The sequence below is a fragment of the Schistocerca piceifrons genome, chromosome 3 (assembly GCF_021461385.2).
Source record: "Schistocerca piceifrons isolate TAMUIC-IGC-003096 chromosome 3, iqSchPice1.1, whole genome shotgun sequence".
Classification (NCBI taxonomy): domain Eukaryota; kingdom Metazoa; phylum Arthropoda; class Insecta; order Orthoptera; family Acrididae; genus Schistocerca; species Schistocerca piceifrons.
Window position 1 is genome coordinate 582,337,691 of NC_060140.1, and position 18,026 is coordinate 582,355,716.

The 18,026-nt window shown below is 39.6% G+C and overlaps 1 protein-coding gene across 1 annotated transcript in view; it reads left to right on the forward strand.

Moving 5' to 3' along the window:
* The window catches only part of LOC124787992 (THO complex subunit 1), a 99,928-nt gene that overhangs the window by 14,885 nt on the left and 67,017 nt on the right, over positions 1-18,026 (forward strand). The window contains exons 4-7 of the mRNA XM_047255024.1: positions 1,893-1,988; positions 2,159-2,285; positions 2,364-2,469; positions 5,911-6,173. Coding sequence (XP_047110980.1) covers positions 1,893-1,988; positions 2,159-2,285; positions 2,364-2,469; positions 5,911-6,173 — 592 coding nt within the window. The remainder of the gene's footprint in view (positions 1-1,892; positions 1,989-2,158; positions 2,286-2,363; positions 2,470-5,910; positions 6,174-18,026) is intronic.

Sequence of the window (18,026 nt, forward strand, 5' to 3'; positions counted from 1 at the left end):
GTGCACCCAAGTTTCATCTGTGGTCACAAATTGGCACAAAAAATCTTGTTCGTTTCTCCTAAAACAGGCCAAACATTGTTTCAATATCTCCATTCTCATGCGTTTTTGATCCAGTCTCAAGAGTCACAACAAACATCTTGCAGATAATATTTTAATTTCTAATTCTTCAGTTAAAATGTGATATACCCTTTCAGATGACATCTGGCAAGCGTGAACAGTTTCACGCACTTTCAATCGGTGATCCTCCATGACCATTTTGTGCACTTTTGCAATGATTTCTGAAGTGGTGACACAGCTTGGCTGACCATTGTGCGGACCATCATCTACACTCTCCTGACCAAATTTAAATTCATTTGTCCACTTGGCAACAGTTGAATATGAAGAAGCAGAGTCCTCCAGTACATCCTGGAAATCGGCATGAATGTCCTTTGCTTTCAGACCCAACTGAGCCATGTCACAGCCACAACTCTCTTTCAAGAGCACTGATGTTGCATATGTTTACAGGCAACAGTCCAATGAATATCACATGATCAACTCGTTTTGCTAGCGCTGACCTCTCGTGGTGATCCGAGGACTTTTCAAACCACTTGTGTATTAACAGATTTTCAAATCTTTCTAGTATCCTTTATATATATTCTTTCTTTCATAATGTTGTAGCCATCATTTTACTTATTTCTGAATATGCAATAGCTTGTTCTGTCTGAAAGCCAAATAAGAGGTGTATTAAGTGTGTTGTGCTGTTAGTAGCTTCTTCCGCCTGTCAAGTAGCGTCTGCATGATGATTCACAACCTCTGCTCTCTTTTGAAAGTTGCAGAAACTGTTCTGATTTTCAGTTGAACACCTAGGAACTTGCTGTCCAACTTCTATGAATTTAATTTTATCAGAAACACTTTCATTTTCGCAGGTATAATAATTGCTGCTTTACAGTCAGTGGATTTGTGTAGAGAGTTGTCACGTATGCACACTGTGTGAGAGAGCAGTGTTATGACCTATTTGCCCCATATGCCAGAAACGTACAAAGGTACTGTGAAATGGAGGAAAGTAAAGCTCAGTGTTATAACCCAGCGACTGAATTAGTGTACTATTAAACAAGCAAAGTGTATAGTTTGCTGAAACTCATTATTTGAGGAATGAGGACAAGGAGGCCCAAAAGTTGCAGTGTGACTTTACTTTATAAAACAACTAGTTTTGATAGAACAATCATCATCTGGTTGAAACTCATTATGGTATGGAACATATGTGCATGTCTCAGTCAGGTTAAAACACTATACTTTTCCTCCAATCTGTGTGTGTGTGTGTGTGTGTGTGTGTGTGTGTGTGTGTGTGTGTGTGTGTGTGTGTGTGTGTGCACGAGTTTTTATTTGTTTGTTTGTCATAATAGGGCTTTGCCCTACTTATCTTTTTTTGTATCTGATGGTTGTTATTATTTCCTGGTGGAGTAGGCAAGATAATTATTTTTGCCAGTTACACTTAATCAGCATACTAGTTATTATATTTATTAAAGCACATCTAGCCCAGTTTATAATTTTTCACTAGTACAGCAGTGTCTTTTAGAATTTTGTATTTCCTGTGGAGGTACTGATGTTGGTGCATCAGAGGTGTCTGTATAGAAAGGAACCTCTTGAGCCAGTTTATAGTACTGATGCTTAAGAACTACGATGAAGCAAGATGTTGTTAAGACTGTCATCATGTTGTTTCAAGCTTGCATTGGTATATTGGTCATGGAGTCTTGTTGGTTCCTCCACCTCATATCAGAAAAAATCCTAAGTGTGTTTACTTATAGAATTTTTGAGGTAGTCTCCAATAATATAGTGGTGAACAGAGATCTATTTTCCTGATAGAAACTAAATAACTAAACAGACTGAACTTTGTATTGTATGTATATTTTCAGATCTTCTGCGAAGACTCTCCCGGTCTCAGAACACAGTGTTTTGTGGGCGGATATTGCTGTTCCTTGCCAAATTCTTCCCATTTTCAGAGCGATCTGGTAAGTCATAACATCATATAGATTTATATTAAACACTGTCACACTTGTGAGATATAATATTAGCCACATGTTCACAAAGGCAAAGTTAAAATTCTCTGTATGTAGTCTATGGAATTTTTATAGTGCTTGAATAATAGTGTAATACAGACTTTTTTGTATTTGCAATACAGGTTTAAATATTGTGAGTGAATTTAACTTGGACAATATAACTGAATTTGGTGGAGAGAGAACATCAGACTTAAAGGACATCCTTGATGATGATGCAGCTGGAGAAGAGGAATCGAAACCTGATGCAAAGTATTTCAGTTATAAATTTTGTCAATTCTTTTACTAAATATTTTTGCGAGACTAAATTTAAAATCCTTTTATTTTCAGATTCAAAATTGATTATAATCTATACTGCAAGTTTTGGGCCTTGCAGGACTTCTTTCGCAATCCAAACCAATGTTATAACAAAGTTCATTGGAAGACATTTTCTGCTGTAAGTATATCTTATTTGTTAAAATTCACGAAATAAGTATTATTAATCAAGGTCCAACTAGTCTGTGCCCTTAATCTGTGTGCCTTCTTCCTCCAACTTGGCTCAGACTTCACCTCCTTACAGGCTGCATATAAAGCTGCTGAAAATTAATATCTCTTTCTCATTCACTCCACCACATAAACAAGAAGTGAGATTCAATTCACCTTCTTATATTATCTTCAGAATTACAACTCAGTACGTGATAAGTTAGGACAGCTATAACTCGTGTATTGCTTCCCTGTACTATGTACATAACAGATCTGAAATTCAACTTGATAATTAACAGTTACAGTATGTTTATTATTTTTGACATTTCACATCCTTAGATTTCATGGAGCACTTTCTTCGGCACCGTCCACTCCATGGAACTGCTATCTCCACCTCAGCAGGTAGTGTCTGACTGCTAGCCACTTCTGTACATCACTGTATTGTTAGCTCTGGTATCAGCACATATGATTTAAAACACCTTCCAACAGTGGTGTGCTCACCACTTATCAACTACTGTCTGTCACAAAAATCTTTTCTACGACCTATGTACTTAAGGACATAATTGACCACCCATTCAACTTTAATTGTTATAGAAGTGTTACACAAATAGACACGATACCATCACTATCACTTTCAGGTTTTCTTTAAGTTTATCATTGCCGTAAATATTTCTTTGTGTTTGATTTCACCATTAACACATACTTCATTACACCTTATCAAAAAAATCTCTTTCTTTCATGGAGAAGGTGAATATTAGCTGTAATTCTAGGATCATATGTCAGAGCACTTATGAGATTACATTATGTTCTTGGAGACAGGTAAATTACTTAACTTTAATTATTTTACTTAATAAGTCTGGAGGAAACAGTCTTATCCACAGTATTTATCCTTGTGCTAATAATAATACTCATAAACATTTCTCAACACAGCCCCTCCAGGGATTAAGTACTCTTTCCTCTAACTTCATACCCTCACTAATGTGATGCACCTCTCTGCCCATAGAGTGGATGGGGTCCTCCCATCCTTGGGTCCACCTGAATCTAGTATAAGTTTCCTTCTCTGGGGCAACTTACCCATAAACTCCTACATACTGGTTGGGGTCCTCCCTTCTATGAGGCCACCCAAACCTGATATAAGTTCCCTTTTCTGGGGTAACTTATCCATAAACTTCCATAAAGTGTATCATATAGTTTCTTTACTATTATTTTGAGTACTGCAGTACTTCTCCTTTGTGTTTTTCTTTTTCCCATCTCTGCATCCCCACCAGATTCCTACAGACTCTTGATTTTCTCCAGACAGTTCTCCTGCCTGGCTGTTGTTCTTATCGCTACTCTCCTCCAAAACCTTTTTCCTTCTACATGTTAGCTTGCCACTCCTACCTTTGGGTTATTTTGACGCCTGGCCCATTTATTCTTCTCTGTGAATAAGTGAAAAAACAGAATCAGAGTGTCGTACCCAAAGAAGGAAAGCAGATAGCCCACAAAAACAGAATCCCTTCCCACCCCTGTACCTCAGGACACCCTCCCTGCTAGGTTCTTCATTGGGACGCCGGAGGACGCATAGTGGGCGACATGCCCTACAGTATGGTAATGTCCCAACTTCACCTGAACAGGCCCCGAAAGGTAAGTCCAGCACCTTGCTGTGGAATGCCTGTAGAGAATAAAGAATAGTGCTGTGTTAATTGTGTATGTGTGGCTTTTAACGCCTGCAAATCCCACACCTCCCCTATAAAATGAACACAAACACACCCACAATACATTCATGAAATATAAAAATTAAAAAAATTACCTAATTCACATTGTTCACAATAAAAAAACAATTCTTGACTGTGTTTCCTGTCAGATGCTCTGTTGTTTAACTCTCTTTACCATCTCTACAGTGTATAATCCTTTTTCTTTTCCCATGGTTGGCTCTACTAGAAATAATGCTTTTGGATGGGGAACTCCCTCAACTCTGTAGGGTCCAACATACTCAGAAAAAAAATTATTGGCCTCCTTCTTAATATTTGAGCTCAAGTGGTGATCATTGATTAAACTAGGTCTCCAATATTAAACTGTGGCTTGCTCATTGTATCGTTGGACTTATAAATCTGCACTGTGTATTAAGTATTTTGTTACTTGTCGTTGTGTTTCTTCTGTTGGCGAGGTTTCGTGTTTTGGCCAACTAAAGAATTTTAACAAAAGTTCTTCTATAAACTGTCTCTCCATTATTTCTGTAGGTGATAAGACTGAAGTTAGATGTGGCAGTTTGTTAATAATCATTTGAGACTCTGAATCAGTTGTGCCCAATCTGTATGTTGCTTCAAAAATAGGTTCTACAAAGTTGAGCAATTTCCTTCATTAGTTGTTCACAAGAGTTACTTTACAGGTGGTATTTTGAAATACCAATGTGTTTAATTTTTTCCCATTCTAAAAATTCTTTAATGGTTTGACTGGTAAACTGTGGTCCATTGTCTGTCAGTATCCTATATTGTTGAAATATTCCTTTAAACACTTAATTACTGTTTCAGTTTTAGTGTGTTTGATTTGATAGAGCTTAATGTATGCTGACCAACAAACTACTAGCACAAAATATAAGTCATTCCTCCCCCACTGGTGGGTAGTTGACCGAAAAAATCCAGTGCGGTGACCCGTGCAATCCCTTGGGCATTATCGAGTACAACTAACACTACACTGCTTCATTATTGCCTTTCATCATTTGACATGTTTCACAAGATCTTATTATTGATAATACTTTTCGACCTAAGATTTTAAAATAGTAAAAGTTAATCATTTGTTTTATACATTTGCGTACTTCAAAATGTTAATACCCTCTGTGAGTCAAATTAATTAAATTGAACTCCACTGTTTTTGGTATGCACTGTCTCCATTTTAGCTTAACTTTCTTGACTTTCCGAAATAGTGCATTTTTTTGGATTGTCCAGTTCTGTCTATCCAATTGTTTATTAGTGTATCATGTAAAAATGTAAAGTAAATCAGTGAAGAACCTTTCAAGAATTTTGCTAATGATGTTTCAGAGTACAGAAAAAACCAGAAAAATAAAAACCAATGTTACTGCTATCCAATCATCTATCACAAGTAATGTAAAGGAAGACGTTTAACGCCAAAATATCAGAATTAATCTACATCAGTTTTAACTAGGAGAAGCTAAGAACTTATCAGCACCCCCTGTAGATTAACTCGAAGCAAATCGGAAAGGTGTGTGTGTGTGTGTGTGTGTGTGTGTGTGTGTGTGAGACTTATTTAATAATTAAGAAAGTAGAAAGGAAGGGAGAATTTATAATGTTTCAAGAAAACAAAAAACAAAAAGTAGTAAATTCTCTTGTGTACTTGGTTGTTATTGTTTCAGAATGTGCCTACGATAATTTCAGTGGGCGTTATATAAATAGTAATTACTATTTTCTTTTGTTGACAGCATGCCACAAATGTTCTGTTGGCATTTAGCAGTTTCAAACTAGATGACAACCAGGGGAAGAAGAACAGACGCAGCTATCAAGCAGTACCTGCAGCATTGGGAGCAGATATAAATTCTGACAAGACACCAAATTATTTTGCCAAATTTCTGACCAATCAGAAATTGCTTGAATTGCAGCTGAGTGATTCAAACTTTCGCCGTTATGTCCTTGTGCAATTTCTTATTGTCTTTCAGTACCTGGAATCACCAGTTAAATTTAAGTCGTAAGTTATTATCATTGTTTCATATCTAGAAATTATTTAGAATATGGGTTGAATTTCATACTTATACTGATATTGTGCTGAAAACTGCACAAATGGACATTCACTAATTTCAGTTAATGTTTGTTTTAGTCGTATATAAATTTTTCATCGTTGCCCATGAAACGTAAATGTCACCAATGATTGTCTGGTAACAGTTCATTGCATCTGTAGCTCCTTAGTTTGATGGACATGGATTGTCGTAGGTTAGAGAATTCAGGACATTTTCATCAAAGCCTAATTATATTTTTGAACTTGGTGGTTTACTCACATTAACATGACCCTGTTTCAAACCACAAACTATTTTAATGTTATGTTCTGGTGTAATCCTCCTTGTGCATAGCTAGTTGTTGTAAACTGACAGTGCTGAGTTTGCTCCTGTGTTAAATTTAGAAAGAAGAATGTGTTGGATGTTTATTTTTTCCCTTCTTGATTTTCCATCTTCCATAACTCACAAGGAAAGTAAAAGGCTTTTTACAAGTGCAGCTCTCCGCATAAATTTAGATGACAGGACATTAAATTTTTTCTAGTAATTCATTGTGTTCTTATAGACTGAAAAATGATGCTGAGGTACTTTTCACCATGACTGCTTCCTCGAGCTATAGAGAGAACCCTCCCCTCCCCCCTCCCTCCCTTCCTCCACCCTCACATATGGGGTGGGGGTGTATAAGGGTGGAGGGGGAGTGAGGCAGGAGACAGGATTAGGGGTTGGGGATGAGTAGCTAGTGGCTCGGTATATGGACTAGGCATGTGGTGCATGTTTGTAGAGGCTCATGATGACTGGTACTCATTGTAGGTGACTTGGATATGCGAACTGGGAGGGTGCGATAGGACAGAGGTAGGGGAAACTATTGGCTGGAGGGTATGGGGGCAGTGGGTTACGAGAGAGTGAAGCAATGACAATTATGGGAGCAAAGGCTGTGTTGCAAGGGTCACTCCCATCTGTGCAGCTCAGAGAAACAGGTAGTGGAGGGGAGGGGTCAGGTGGCCCAGGTTGTGAAGCAGCAATTGAAATTGAGCATGTAGTGCTCAGCTGCATGTTGTGCCACCAGTTGATCTACTTTGTTCTTGGCCACAGTTTGACCGTGGTCATTCATTCTTGCAGAACCAACTCTGAAAGCAGCCGTGTCGTATATCAACTCTGCTGTAATCACAGCACAACTTTTTATGTCAGTACGACAACCAACCAGCTGTCCACCAGCTCTGTTAACAGAGGTCCAAGCATACAGAATAGTTTCATAGAAACAAGTGTGGCATAAAGATTTTTTTCAGTAATGGAGCCCAATGTGTTGTGCAGGATGACAAGTGTTCATCAGAGAGGAGGATTTTGTCAGGAGAGCTCCAGGGTAGTACGACAGAATCATTCTTATTCTCTGTGTACTTAACTGTCTGATGGATAGGGTGGGTAGCAATTTTCGACTGTTTGATGATGTCAGTTTAGTGTATGGAAAAGTGTCATTGTTGGGTGACTGTAGGAGATTACAAGATGACATGGATAGAATCATATGGATAGAGCACGTAAGGTTGTTGTAGGGAAGGCAGGGGGTCGACTTCAGTTTACCTCTCTATCTCTGCGTAACTACCATGATTTCATCCCTCTGAACCTGCTTACTGTATTCAAGCCTTGATCTCCCTCTACTGTTTTTACCCACCCCACATATCCTTCCATTATCAAACTGACAATTCCTTGATGCCTGAGGATGTGTCCTATAAACTAATCACTTATCTCAGTCACGTTGTGCCATGAATTTCTTTTTCTCCAAATCAGTTCAGTACCTCCTCACTTGTTATTCGATCTGTTCATCTAACGTTCAGCATTATTCTGTAGCATATTTCAAAAACTTCTATTCTCTTCTTGCCTGAACTGATTATTACTCACATTTCACACACATACAGTCAGTTCCAAAAGAAATTGTACGCTGTTATCTGTATGAAATAAACGACACTGTTATAATTAAAAGACACTATTATGATTATACGTTTACATGAAAATACATATTACTAATTGCACAACTACTTAATAGTTATTGCCGCCATTATTGATTATAGCTTGGTACCTTTTTGGCATGCTTTCCATGAGATTTTCTGTGTATTCTCTTGGTAACAATCTCCGTATCATCCTGATCTGACATGACAGCTGCTTTAAAGTATACATATTGGCTTTCCTTTAAGCTTCATTTTAATACACAACCAAATATTTTCGATTGTATTTGCATCCAAAGACATTGCAGGCCAATTCATCATGGACACCTCATTGTTTTGTTTCCAAACTGTACAGAAAACGACTGTGATGTTTCGGATCATTGTCCTCTTGAAGCATACAGTTTGAGCCTCATTTGAACCAAATAGCTCCTTAACGGGCTTCAGAAGGCATTTTTGATAAGTATATAAATATAAATAAGTGATGCTTCAAATATTTTGCACTCATTTTAAACTGCAACTGGCAAAACAAAACATTCAACTCTCACACTGTTTATCTATCCACTGTGCAAAAGCACATTGATTACAGATTCGAGACCACTACCAGAGATGTCGCTTCGGACGTTACATTTAAAATTATGGCATGCACTTTCATACTGAACTGACACACTTTCATACTGAACTGACTGTACAAGGGTACTCTCCAGAAAATATTTTAAGAAAAGAATTCCTAACACTTCAATTGATATTAAATGTGAACAAATATCTCTTGTTCAGAAATTCTTTTCTTGCTGTTGTCAGTCTTTTCTGAATTGGCTATCATTAGTCATTTTGCTGCCCAAATAGCAAGACTCATCTGCTACTTGTATTGTCCTATTTCCTAATCTAATTTTCTCTGAATCGGCTGATATAATTCAAATATATTTCATTAATCTTGTTTTACTTTTATTGATGTTCATCTTACAATTATCCATTCCATTCAACTTTTCTTCCAAGTTCTTGGCCACCTCCAACAGAGTTACATTGTCATCAGCAAACCTTGAAAATTATATCTCCTTTTTTGTGAGCTTTAATTCCCTTTCCAAATATCACCTTGGTTTCCTCCACAGCTTGCTTAGTGTATAGATTGAATAACATCAATGATAGGCTACAACCCTGTATTACCCCCTCCTCATTTATGACTTCCCTCTCATGTCCTTCAACTCTTACAGTTGTAATCTGGTTTCTGTGCAAATTGTAAATAGCATTTTGCTCCTTGTATTTTATCACAGCTATTTAGAATTTCAAAGTGAGTATTCCAGTCTACATTTTCAAATGCTTTTTTCAAATCTATGAAGTAATAAATGTGGGTTTGCTTTTCTTTAGTTGATTGTCTAAGATAAGATGTAGGAGTTGTATTGCCTTGTGCGTTCCTACATTTTTGTGGAATACAAATGGGTCTCCCCAGAGGTTGACTTCTATCAGTTTTTCCATTCTTCTGCAAATATTTCATGTCAACGTTTTGCAAACATGGCTTATTAAGCTGATGGTTCTGTAGTATTCACATCTGTCAGCACCTGCCTTCTCTGGAATTGGAATTATTGCATTCTTTCTGAAGTCTGGGGATATATTTCTTGTCTCATATAGTATATGAGATGACAAAAGTCATCTCATATACTATATGAGATGACAAAAGTCATGTGACAGTGATATGTACATATACAGTTGAGAGTAGTGTTGCGTACACAAAGTATAAAAAGGCAGTTCATTTGTACTTGGGTGATTCATGTGAATAGGTTTCCGACATGATTGTGGCCACACAACAAGAATTAACAGGCTTGGAACGCAGAATGGTAGTTGGAGCCAGATGTGTGGTACATTCCACTTTGGAATTCATTAGGGATGTCTTATCATGCCCCCTCCCCCCACTAGCAAAATTGTTATTTTCCCAATTGATTGTTGGATGTTTAAAGTCTCCACCAATGACTACAGTATGATAAGGGAACTTACGTATAAGGGAACTGAGGTTTTCTCTAAAGTTTTCAGTTATATCAGGAGATGAATCTGGTGAGTGATACAAAGATCTCTTTACTATTTTATGCTCACCCCTTATACAGAGTCTTGCTGAAACAATCTCACATGCAGCTTCAGTTTCAGTTTTGATGGGTCTGAGGTTTTTTGTCTACTGCAATTGCACCACCTTAATTCCCCATTAGCTTATCCTTTCGATAAACACTTAAATTTTACCCAAAACTCTCACTGCTGTTAATTTCAGGTTTCAACCAACTTTCTGTTTTTAGTATCACATGAACTTCACTCTTCAGGAGCACTTCAGACTCTGATATTTTGTCGCAAATGCTTCAGCAGTTCACTTACAGGATTTTAATACTCTTGCCTTGGGGCGGGGGGGCATTATTTTGGATCTTGCATTTATACTTCAGGGCCTCCCATTGCTGCCATTATCTGGAATGGATGGAGAGTCACCAAATGTAAAAAAAAAATTAAAAAAAACCTTGAGTGCGCCCCACACACATTCACGTGCCTGGGTAGCAGCCATGGATGTATAGTGCATTCCTGACCCAATTAGGGGACCCTACAGTTCTGAACACTATGACGCAAGTCCAGGAAGTCACAGTCTAGCTTGTCACAGAAACTTCGAAGTCTCTGGTACAGTCCTTCCATATGACTCAGCACCACAGGGCCACGAGCACTTCTGAGGACAATGCTACAAGTTTTCAGCTTCACTGAAACTCCACATACAAGGCTGGTCTTTTCAAACTATTCTGTCAGTCACTGGAATGACCCAAGTATGACCTTAGAGCCCAGACGTCAGGCATCATTTGTTCCAACATGCACTACAATCCGCAGTTGGTTGCACCTTATTCCCTCAGTGGCTGCTGGAATAGCCTCTTCAACATGTTGAATGAGGTCCCAAGCTTACACACAGAGTGCATGTGGTGTCCTTTCCTGTCACTTGCTGCCTTTTCCATGAGGGGTACCATCATTTACCATGAATTTAAACTGCTGACAATTAATAGACTCTTACCCTTAGACATTTGCTTCTTCTTGAAACAGGACAAAACAGGTTTCCCCAAAGCAGGTGAAGTGAGTACCACTGGCTCAGTTTCATCAATAGACAGCACCTCGAACTTGTTGGTTAGGGGAATTGGAATAACACCCTGAGTCCTCCCTGGTCCCAATCTACCCTTTACTGGAAGCCTATATCTACCATTGACACACCACTTGCAGTCAAGTGGATGAGTAATGACAGATCCCATACTTTCTGCAGAGGAGACAGTATCCACAGGAGAGTACAGTACTTGATGTACCTTTGACACTGGCACCACAGGTACATGACTCAGAAGTTCTTCCACTGCACTGATTCACAGCAGTTGCCAATCATTTGACAGTAGTTAGGGCAATTTCCAGCTGCTTACGAATGTCAACCAAGTCACCCTGTGTTTGAGAGCAGGACTAGTGTGGCGTTTGAGAACAAGACTTGTGTGGCTGCTTCACGCTTGGTGTAATGTATTACAGGGCAGTGTCAAATAGCTTTAAAATAAGCCTGCTGACCATCTTTTAATTTGTTGAGCTAAAAAATTACTAATTTTCTACAAGAATTGAGGCAAGTACAGTAAGTAGCAATCTGTCTTTTCCTACATTGTTAAGATGAGATTTCTTTTAAGGCAACAGAAAAACCTGTGGTAAAAATTATTAGTTTCCTAAAACTTTTTGAGATTAATTATAGCCATCAACAAACTGGAAAACAGTTAAATTATGATAAATGTAGACACTATGTACTCCTTTTGAAGGGAAAACTAGATGTAACACAGTATGTTAATTACAATATCTGCTAGAGGAACTAACTACCAAAGCTGATTTATTGCAAGTTAGACTATGCACAGGACAATTGTAATTCTCAGACTTGTACATTTATTTGTGTTCATATACATTGAAATTCAGGATTATCTACTCTTTAGCAGTAACTGTGAATCACAGATGCTGATTTGCTACGAAATAAGTTATCTGCAGCACTCGTACTGGTAACTTCAACATGTGCATGCTGTGTGTGGATGCAGGAGGAGGTAGCTGAGGTTTACGAACAGCTGAAGACGCTTACGGCCATGGTCAGCCGTTTGTAGACTGCTGCCTCAGGGTGTGACGACAGCAGGGATACTGGCACGAAACATGGGACACCTCAGGTGTCGTTTGTTTCCCCAGTGGACTCTGCTTTCGGGGCACCTTTTAGCTCAGCCACTGTGGGGATCTGTGCTCACTGCAGGATGAGTTATGGGGTCACATTGCTCGATGTGGAGAGTCAATGGGGAGGCTGGCTGATTGGCTTCACCAATTCACTCTTCTGGCTAATTGGCTTCACCCATTCACTCTGTGAGTGGACAGGTGGTCACTCCTTCATCAGGGTCCATGCAGACACACAGGGGGAGGGATTTACTAGTTTTAGGAGCTCCAGTGTTAGGTGCGATGTGGAGTCCGTTTGGGAAATAGCATCCAGGGCTGGAAAGAATTCCAATTTGCAGTGTGTGTTGGGGGGGGGGGGGGGGGGGGCTCATCTGAAATGTGGAAGAGGCCTTGACTGTGGCTATCAAGGCTGCAGAGTGTAATAGTCTGCAAGTTGTTACTCATGTCAGCACCAGTGATGCTTGTCACTTGGATCTGAGGCCATCCTCAGTTCATGAGGGTGGTTGCAGAAACGATGAAGACTGCTGGCCTCACTAGCAGGTGCAACTAGAACTCACAATTTACAACATCGTACGCAAAGTCAGTCCAGCTCCTTTGGCTCGGAGCCAAGTGGGGGGCTTCAACAAGATGCTTGATTCTGTGACAGTCATGGGTGCAGATTTTTGATCTGCACCGAAGGGTTGAGAGTTGTAGGACTCCCATTAATTAGTCAGAGTTGCACTACACAAAGGAAGCAGCTGCTCAGGTGGCAAGAGTACTTGCGGAGATTAGATCTTGTACAAAGTAAACACTTTGAATGCAAAAATTTTAACAGTAAATTGTCGAAGTGTTCGTAACAAAGTTCCTGAACTTACTGCCTTCCAGGACAGTTGTCATGATTAAATTATTCTCAGAACCAACAGTTAGCTGAAACCCAAAGTAGAAAGCTCCGAAATATTTAGCAAGGCAGGGTACATAAATTGAAAAAGACAGATGAGATACCACTGGAGGGTGAGTGTTCATTTATTTCAACAAAAATATTGCGCGTGTTCAAGGTCAAAATGGAGTCCTACTGTGAAGTAATGTGCATACGAGTATCAGATCTGGATGAACTCAAGTTAATTATTGGATGTTTTTACTGATCACTTGTTTCTGATACAACAGCAACAGGTGTAGAATCACTCAAGGAAAGCCTACACTCTGTAGCACAGAAATGCCAGACCATGCAATATTAGTTGTAGGCAGGCAACATTAATCTGCCAAGTGTAGACTGGATTCACTGCAGCTGATACTGACTGTCTTGTGAAGTACTTTTGAACTGCCTTGAACAACTAGTTAGAGCACCCACAACTATTGGAAATACGAGGGTGGATTGAAAAGTTCTCGGAATCACAGTGAGGGGTCAATGCTAGTGCAATAAGTTGTTCACATGACATTCATTGGACTGTTTCCTGTAAACACATGCCAAGTCAGTGCTCTTAGAAGAGAGCTGTGGCGGTGACGTGTCTCTGTTGTTCCTGCGTAATGATTTGCGAAGATGGAAAAAATCAAGATTCGAGCAGTGATTAAGTACTTCGTAAAGAAAGGTACGAAAGCAAAGGACATTCATGCCGATTTCCAGAATACTCTGGGGGACTCTGCTTCTTCATATTCAACTGTTTTCAAGTGGACAAATGAATTTAAATTTAGTTGGGAGAGCTTAGATGTTGATCCGCGCAGTGGTCAGCCAAGATGTGTCACAACTCCAGAAATCATTGCAAAAGGGCACAAAATGGTCTTGGAGGATCGCCGATTGAAATTGCATGAAATTGCTCATGCTTGTTAGATGTCATCTGAAAGGGTATATCACATTTTAACTGAAGAGTTAGAAATTAAAAAATTATCTGCAAGATGGGTGCTGCGACTCTTGATGCTGTATCAAAAACACATGAGAATGGACATATCAGAACAATGTTTGGCCCATTTTAGGAGAAACGAACAAGATTTTTTTGTGCCGGTTTGTGACCACAGATGAAACTTGGGTGCACTACTGCACCCCAGAGACAAAACAACAGTCAAAGCAGTGGAAACATGCTGATTCTCCGCCACTAAAGAAAGCAAAGACAATTCCTTCAGTGAGAAAGGTCATGGCATCAGTAGATTAGCTCCCCACTGGGCAAACAATTACTGGAGAATACTATACTAACCTCCTGAACAAATTGCAGCAAAAGATACACAAAAAAAGGCAAGGTTTAGCAAGGAAGAAAGTCATCTTCCGTCAAGACAATGTGAGCCCACGCACAAGTGCCATCGCCGTGGCAAAATTACATGAAGTAAGGTATGAGTTGTTGCAATACCCACCTTATTCGCCTGATATGGCTTTGTCAGTCTTCCATCTTTCCCAAAACTGAAAATTTTTCTTGGTAGACGAAGATTCACTTCAAACGAAGAATTTATAGCTGGAGTTGACAACTATTTTGCAGCCCTGGAGGTAACTCATTTTTGATATGGGATCAAGCATTGGAACATTGTTGGACCAAGTGCATTAATCTACAAGGAGACTACATTGAAAAATAAAAAAAGTTTCAGTGATGTAAGTACTTTTTTCTATTCCATTCTGAGAACTTTTCAAACCACCCTCATATTGTAGAATGTGTAGTTATAAACAGGCCTGACCTTATCAACTGTGTCAGTATAGACACAGGAATGGGTATTGAAGTTAATAAATACATCAAGAAGGCTAGGAGAGTATTGTTGGCAGAAAATTCTGATAAGCAGTTGTTAGCGTCCCACTTAGACAATGAATGGACATCATTTAGTTCCATTATAATTGATGCAGAGGAATTATGGGCCAAGTTAAAAAATTGTAAATTGTGCCCTGGAGACACATGTGCCATGTAAGTGGATTGAGAATGGAAAAGACTCAATTAAATTCAGAAAATGCTGAGGAAACAGAGATTGTTGCACTCTCATTAAAATAAATAAATAAATAAAAAAAATGTTGACAGCCAAAATTTAGTAGAAATTCATGCATCCATTAGATGATCAGCTGTTATATCTTAGTGAAAGATATTGCCAAGAACCTAAGAAAGTTCTGGTCATATGTAAACTCATTAAGATGTCAAAGTCTTCCAGCCAGTCACTTGTTGACCTGTTTGGGGTGGTAATAGAAGACAGCAAAAGGAACGCTGAAGTTTCAGATTTCACATTTAAGAAATCATTCATCCAGCAGGATCATGCAAACATACAGTTGTTTGACTGTTGCATGGAGGACATAATAATAGGTTTCCCTGGTGTAGAGAAGCAACTGAAAGAGTTGAAAGTAAGTCATCACATGCAGATGGAGTCCCAGTTTGGTTTTACAGCAAGTACTGTGAGGCATTTACCCCTTACTGAACTTGCATTTACCACGAATTTCTTGCCCAGCGCAAAGTCCCAAGTGACTGGAAAAAGTGTAGAGACTCTTGTATATAAGAAAGATAAAATGATGAACCCACATAATTACAGACCAATGTCACTGACATCAGTTTGCTGCAGAATACTTGCTGCAGAATACTTGCTGCAGAATACTTGCTGCAGAATACTTGAACATTCTGGGTCTGAATGTAACAAAAAGAGAAAAGCTTCTGTCCACAAATCAGCGAAGATTAAGAAAGTATCGCTTGTGTGTGGTTCCCAGACATATGAGTGGCTCAAAGGCTTCTTAAGTAATAGAACTCAGTATGTTGTCCTCAACATAAAGTGTTCATCAGAGACAGGGGTATCATCAGGAATGTGTGAGGGAGTGTGATGGGACTGCCCTTACTCTCTATATAAGAGGGATGTTCAATAAGTAATGCAACACATTTCTTCCACAGCCAATTTTGGTTGAAGAAACGCAGAATTTGCTGTGGGAAATTATGGAATATTGTCACTTCAGGTCACTATAGTTTCCGAAGTTTCGACAGATATTGTTGAGCATTGTTAGTTGTGAAGTGCATTAATGGAAACATTGGACAAGAGCGAATGGAGCATTTGATTGAGTTCAGTGACATATGTCAAAATAAATTTTGTTACATAAGTAAGCTAATATGTATACAATACATGAAAGACAACATATGACGCTTCTCATATATGAAATCAAGAGGAGGGGTTCCCATAATAATCTTAGTAACATGTACTTCAGTTGCACAAAATATTGATTGGAGCTCCATTGGTCGTTTTATCAGTAATTACTCCCAGAAAATATACAGATTAAGAATAGCAGGCCACATGCCTTAGAACAAACACAACATATAAATAAAATTATTAACCACTATGCTTCATCCTCTCCGGTTTAGGGATTTATCATAACCAACAAGACTTGATACCTGGAAATATTTTGACTTTAAATTAAACCAACACTATACGTAAGAAACAAATACCTTCCAGGGACATTAAATTAACGTACTCCAAACATTCAGGAACAGGATTACACAAAGAGGTAACAACCCATACCTCGATATATGCTAGTATGTCGGTTTGGATCCCTGGCGGCACTCCCCTTTCACCCAAACCTCGAATATGGATCTTACCAGCCATATTTTAGTATCAATATCCACACATGACCTCCTCATACAACAACTTTATTCTTGTTCGTTAATAAGCACCCTGAAAACCAGTTTGCCCTTGGGTACATAATTCGAGTCCCACAGGAAACAAATCTGTCATCCATAAGTGGCACACTGCAGTCGAATGAACATAAAGTAGGCCAGGTGGTAACATTGACTGGACACAGTGTTCAGTGACACTGCGTCATTCAGAAGAAATCCTCACTTCAAGCCGGTGACTTATACTCAAGTCCATCATTCCGGTACACCACTTGCTCGTCTACAACACTAGTCCAGCACCCCTTTGCATCCACCACTCACTTCCTCCTTGTGCCACCAGCGGCACTCTCTCTTCCTAATGTCCCATGAACCCACAAGAGGTCGCCTCACTGCCGAGATGAAGCAAGACCAACCTAGGCGGCTAGTGACAACCTAAACCCATAGTGCCGTACACAGCACTCCCCCCCCCCCCCCCCCCGCCCCCCCCCCCCCTCTTTCGGCGACCTGCCGAGACCAAAGAAGGGAAGGAAGTCATCTTTTAGCCCTCAGGACCTGGCTTTATCTGTGACAAACATACCCGTACCTCTTTACCTATTTCATGTTTCTTTAGACGGATGGTAACTGGTATCAGGAACTCCCGGGTCTCAAAAGGCCCATTAAATCAGGGTAGCAATTTATTGGCAATCTTGTCTGAGGCCTTACTCACCCCTTGAAAATTATGGACCCAGACTGTGTCCCCGACCTTATAAGAGTTGGGCCGCTGCCACTTACTGCACCGCATGGCTGGCTTTCTATGCACCTCCTGGATACACCTCGTGGCATGCGTCCACTGCGCAACTACCTGCTGTACATCCTTCCCTTCAGGTAAAAAGCCCTCAATGGATGATAAATTGCACAGTGGAGTGGCCAACTGATATTCCAGAAGCAAGCCGGCAGGTGTAGACTAATGGCTCTCAAGGCAGGCGGTGCTAAACACCATCGACAACCAGGTCAGTGAGTGATCCCATCGCCCTTGATCTGCACTATGGCACGCGATTAAGGCAGCTTTGAGATCCTATTCAACCTCTTGTCATAGGAGGGGTTATAATAATAGTGGGTCACAGTTATGTGGCAGATACCCATCACAAGGCAGAACTGTCTGAACTGATATCCAGTAAAGGTGGTCACATTATCCATAACCAGAGTTTGGGGT